This window comes from Dama dama, chromosome 13 (genome assembly GCF_033118175.1).
Source record: "Dama dama isolate Ldn47 chromosome 13, ASM3311817v1, whole genome shotgun sequence".
In the NCBI taxonomy this organism is placed as follows: domain Eukaryota; kingdom Metazoa; phylum Chordata; class Mammalia; order Artiodactyla; family Cervidae; genus Dama; species Dama dama.
The window spans coordinates 43,349,996-43,355,355 of record NC_083693.1 but is presented as its reverse complement, the minus strand read 5'-3'; the positions used below and the strand labels follow the sequence as shown (position 1 = coordinate 43,355,355).

The 5,360-nt window shown below is 52.8% G+C and overlaps 1 protein-coding gene across 1 annotated transcript; it reads left to right on the top strand.

The window, feature by feature from the left end:
- Positions 1 to 1,408: 1,408 nt before the first annotated feature.
- Positions 1,409 to 4,931, top strand: LOC133068426 (granzyme B-like). The gene is made up of 5 exons (XM_061159661.1): positions 1,409 to 1,608; positions 2,828 to 2,975; positions 3,457 to 3,592; positions 3,791 to 4,048; positions 4,702 to 4,931. The coding sequence occupies exons 1-5, from the start codon at positions 1,554 to 1,556 to the stop codon at positions 4,843 to 4,845; spliced, it is 741 nt and encodes a 246-aa protein (XP_061015644.1). The 5' UTR covers positions 1,409 to 1,553; the 3' UTR covers positions 4,846 to 4,931.
- Positions 4,932 to 5,360: the final 429 nt, after the last annotated feature.

Here is a 5,360-nt window from a genome sequence, read left to right as displayed (position 1 = left end):
ATCATCCCAAGTATTTTAAATGCACTGCCTATGATAATAATCTATCTGTGAGATATAAGCAAATGAGTAATATTTTTCCTTTCTACTTGCCAAATTTTCTTAATGAACATATACTACACAAAAATAGCAAAACTAATTTTATTTTAAAAATTTCTACTGGTGGGCAAACTAAGTTCAAATAATTAGAGGTTCAATAAGGTACTTGGTTTGATAAGGAGGATATTTACCCTGGAATTACATCTTCTGATGCATAATATTCCTCAGAAAGCTGTAAAGTACAGAATATGTCTAGATAGACACTTACATCCCCAGACTCTAACCACTCAGAGATTCTCTGTTCTTGAACAGGGCTGGGCTTGGACTGTTTAGAAAGAACCGTCCTCTATTTCCATACAGCAAGGTCTTCAGCAGAGTTTGTTCAGCCAGTGTGAGGCTCTAATGCCTGGCCTGCTAAATCTGCAGCGTGGCCCTCTGGACACAGCACGGACAATACTCAAAGGACCATTATTGGTCTTTGGTCACCCAGCATGCTTTCCTACTTCACATGGCATAGGCAACTTAGTAATCCAAACTTCCTTTGGCAAACCAGCTCTTTCCCTGTCTTAGTCCAGGTGGTTTAGGTGGAACCCACCACAGCCTACCCAAAGGAGAAATGACCTAGGCTTACATCAATCTGCAGATTCAGTTTCTAGAGTCATAGTGATTTGTTAAATTAGGCCAATAAATGTCAAGTGCAGTCCGTTTGTTTGCAAAACGTGGACAAGAGAAATGGACTCGATCACTCTGAGCATTTGTAATTTTTTTAAATGGTGGGTTTTTTAAAAAAAAAATTTACTTATTTTAATTGGAGGCTAATTACTTTACAATATTGTAGTGGTTTTGCCATACATAGACATGAATCAGCCACGGGTGCACATGTCTTAGAAAGGAAGTTAAGATGAGGAGTGGATGACTACATGGACTTAGTAGGTGGCAGTCAAGCTCTGTGCACCCCTGGACCATGCTACACTCGGGTCATGGATGTTTCTTTCTCTCCCAGCAGATGGTCAGCTCTCTAAGGGCAGGAGACACATCTCCAGTGTGTTTGGTCATAACATAGAGAAGAGCGTAAACCCATATCTGCTCAAGAAATTATCCTGTGGACTTAGCAGCATGGAAACGAGGCCCTGGTGGTTCTACCACTGGGGACTCTGGTTTCTGGGCTCTACTACCTCTACTGGTCGATATCACACCCTACAATCCCCACCTTGTACTCTTGGGTTCCTGCTCTGGGCTGGAACAAGTGGTCTGCTCTGAGTCACCATCTGTGGGTACTGGTGTGGTCACTGTATGTTTCTCACACAACCACCCAGAGAACGTCATCAGGCAGATGGAGTGGGGGCGGGGTAAGCTTTCATAGAAAACCTTCAGGATGAAGCATCGCAAAGCCAGAGGGGAACACACGAGATCACTGAGTCCACTAACTCTGCGTTTCTCTCCAAAAGGCTGGGGGATCTGAAAGAGAGCCAGGAGGAAGTGTCAGCGTCTCTGACCTTGGCAGTCTTTCTAGGAAGATGCAGCCATTCCTGCTCCTGGTGGCCTTTCTCCTGACCCCCAGGGCAAAGGCAGGTGAGTGACCATCCCCATCCTAGGGGCCCAATCCCATCCCCCAGGTGGCACAGAGGTCCCACCCATTCTGCACGTCCCTGATCCAGCTATCCACCAGCTGGGAACATTCTGAACACCAGCTTCCATCCCACCTCATACCAGGGAGTATGATGCTGGATAAACCACCAGCAGGAGCAACAGAACAAAGCCTGCTCTCAAGAGGAGCCAGTGGGTACCAGCCCCTCCTCCAGCCCTACCTTTGCCATCTGGAAAGTGGAACTTTCCCAGAAGTGATGGCAGATGGTCACAAACTGGAGAAAAGAAAATACTAAATTGCCCCTGAAGAGGGCAGAGTGGGTCTAGCCTCTGCTTCTAGTTCCCTCAGCATCTGCTTGGCAGACCTGTGCCTCTGTGTTTGCTCAATCCCCAGGACCCACAGGCCTTTTACCCAACTTGGCTTCCCTTCCCAGGCCATCAGGGGCTCCTCTCTTTCAAGGATGAAGCCAGTGTTTGGTAGACCTGAACTGCTCTGCTTCCCAGAAGCCCACCAGAACTGGCCCTACCAACAGCCCCCATCCAGAGGCCCACTGTGAACAGGGAGGGTGCAGGAGGATCATGGTCACTCCTTCATGCAGCCAACAAATACTCACTGGGCATTTACTACCATTTGGGACCTGGGAAAGAGGCTATGGTGACATCTAGGTCCCTACTCTGAATTCCTGTGCCCTGGAAAACAGGGCTATCCTGAATAAAATAGGGTAATGGGGCCCTTAGAAACTCACCTGGAATGAAGCACAGGTGGGGGAGGAATTTTCAGAAGCCTCTAGGACTTTGCTATCCCTAGGACAGGTATGAAAAGTGAAAGTGTTAGTCACTCAGTCCTGTCTGACTCTCTGTGACCCCAAGGACTGTAGCCCACAAGTCTCCTCTGTCCATGGAATTCTCCAGGCAAGAATACTGGAGTGGGTTGCCATTCCCTTCTCCAGGGGATTTTCCCAGCCCAGATATCAAACCTGAGTCTCCTGCATTGCAGGCAAATTCTAAGCTCACCTCCAATTATGTGCGGGAGACAGATTCGCAGACCCAGACAGCTACTCTTCTTTAGAGGAGGAAGGGGAGCCCCCTTCCCAGCCTCCTCCTGCCCCACCAACTCCAGTGCCCAGCTGTTCTGAGCACGAAGCCGATGTCAACAGGGTACACTTGGTGTGTGCACAGAAGCAGAACAGCCCTTTTCCTTCAGGGGAGATCATCGGGGGCCATGAAGCCAAGCCCCACTCCCGCCCCTACATGGCGTATCTTAAGTACTGGGTTGAGGATGACGAGATGACGTGCGGTGGGTTCCTGGTTCGACAGGACTTCGTGCTGACAGCCGCTCACTGCAAAGGAAGGTGAGGAGCAGCAAGTAGCCGGTACCTTTCTGAACACCCTTGGCCAGGGAGCCCTGCCTTTTTCTCCAGGAGCTGTTAGGAGGGCTAACAGGAGGGCTCCTGGGAGGGCGAGAAAGAGGGCAGCAGGAGAGTGAGAGGGCGAGAAAGAGGGAAGGTCACTGCCGGAGGCATTGCTGAAGTGACAGAGACTAGACACAGGGCGCGCCTGGACTCAGAATGCAAACTGATGCCACTTCACATGTTGTCCTAGGGCTAACTGCCCACGGGGAATAGCTGTGCCCTTCACAATGGCTCCAGAATCTGACCTTGGCTGCTGTCTGACCAAAAGACAGACAGTACAGACAGCTTAGCCCCCAGGGCGCTCCTGCTACCTGCATTTCCCCTCAGTGGCAGCCTTGCCCTGGAGTCACCTGCCCTTCATGGCTCCAGGGCTGTCAACCCTGGGGCTGTGACCCCCATTCCTGCTCTGGTCTCTATGCAGCTCAATCAGCGTCACCCTGGGGGCCCACAACATCAAACAGCGGGAGAGGACCCAGCAGGTCATCCGGGTGAGAAGAGCCATCCCCCACCCAGACTATAATCCTAAGGACTTCTCCAACGACATCATGTTGTTAAAGGTAAACCACCCTGCTTCTCATGCCCTCCTGGGATCAGCTCTCTTCCCCTCCCAGGACCTCCTACCCCTTTCCTCCCTCCCATCCTGGCTGCCTGACCAGTCCCTGTGGCTCAGGAGAGAGGGGAGGCAGGTCAGTGTCACTGCCGTGTCCAGGCTCGGGGACCACCGGCTGAGCCAGACTCTTGTCTCTTCCCATCAGCTGGAGAGAAAGGCCAAGCAGACGTCAGCTGTGAAGCCCGTTAGTCTGCCCAGGGCCATGGCCCAGGTGAAGCCAGGACAGACGTGCAGTGTGGCCGGCTGGGGGAAGGACTCCATGACCACCTACCCTGAGACACTGCAGGAGGTAAAGCTGATCGTGCAGGAGGATCGAAAGTGTGAGTCCCACTTAAGCAACTATTACAACCACACCACCCAGCTGTGTGTGGGGGACCCAAAGACAAAGAAAACTTCCTTTCAGGTGAGAATCACAGCCTACCTTGCTTGGATCTGGGGAGAAGGGTGTTGGCAGAAGACCTGGGACCTGGGGACCCAAGCAGTGGGGGACCACCTCACCCTCTAGACTGGGACCTCTCTCCAGGAGGAAAAGGGGAACAGCCAGAGCTGGGAGTGCCTAGAGCCTCTGCAAGTCACACAAGACCTGCGGTGAATCCCAACCTGGTGCTCCTCCAGAAGGGGAAACTTGCCAGGCACTGAGGCACAGGTGTTAGAAAGCCAGGCTTCCTGAGTGGGAGGTGGTTCAGTCCAGGTGCCTGCTCAAAGCTGGAACCCACCTGCTTACTAAACTCCCCCTCCCTGATGAATGTCAGCCTTCCCACCTGCTTCCCTGTTCTCACAGCAGCCTGGAGCCAATAGCCCTCAGCATCTGGGGAGGGAGAGGATGGAGACCTGGGGGCAGAGAAGGAGCTGCCCCCTGGGGGAAGTGAAGCAGGGGCAATATCCAGGTCAGGGCTTGGCAGCTGGGGGGCCCATAGACCTGCCTTGCCCACTTGTCTCGCACATGGAGGCCTTGCAAAGTGGCCTGCTCCTAGAGGGGTCTTGAAATGGCAGGGTGGGAGAGAGGGCAGGACCAGGAGGAGAGCAGACTCAGTCCTTCCCCTTCTCTGTCCTCAGGGGGACTCTGGGGGCCCTCTCATGTGTGGCAATGTGGCCCAGGGCATTGTGTCTTATGGACGAAAAGATGGATCAACTCCACGGGCCTACACCAAACTCTCAAGTTTCCTGCCCTGGATAAAGAAAACCATGAAAAGCCTCTGACTGCAGGAACCAGACCATCTTCCCTGGGGCTGATCCAGAATCACACTGCGGGTGTGCCCATAACTCAATAAATGTCTCTCAGCTGAGCTGGAAGGGCTGGTTGCTTATTTATTCTCTGACTCTTATTCACGGGCATCTAGTCTGTGCTTGGAAAATCAATGAGAGGATTCTGCTGTTCTCTGCTTCCTCCTCTTCCCCCTCCCGCCATCTCTTCCCCTAAACCCCATGCAGAGCTGTCTTCCAGGTCTGCTTACGCACACCTGTCTTCCAGGGCCGGCCCTCCTGCAAGGGCAGAAGCTGAGCACCGTCAGGGGAAAACATGAACCTCTCTGGTCCTGGGGCTCAGGGTGAACTCCTTACTCCTTGCTCTGGGGTACATGGCAGGAGGGAGTGGGTCACACCATGGGGCCCCGACACCAAGAGCACAGCCTGGGTTGCAACTCCAGGACAGAGGCCTGCCTACTGTGGAGGGGGCTACCTGAGCTGACCTTTAACCCCCACATCCAGGGGAGCTG

What these genes read in the sequence shown, in the direction of transcription:
- LOC133068426 (XM_061159661.1), top strand. Translation starts at nt 1,554, where the DNA reads ATGCAGCCATTCCTGCTCCTGGTGGCCTTTCTCCTGACCCCCAGGGCA. An exon ending in ACGACATCATGTTGTTAAAG is followed by an intron (nt 3,593 to 3,790) that starts GTAAACCACCCT and finishes TCTTCCCATCAG; the next exon opens with CTGGAGAGAAAGGCCAAGCA. An exon ending in CAAAGAAAACTTCCTTTCAG is followed by an intron (nt 4,049 to 4,701) that starts GTGAGAATCACA and finishes CTCTGTCCTCAG; the next exon opens with GGGGACTCTGGGGGCCCTCT.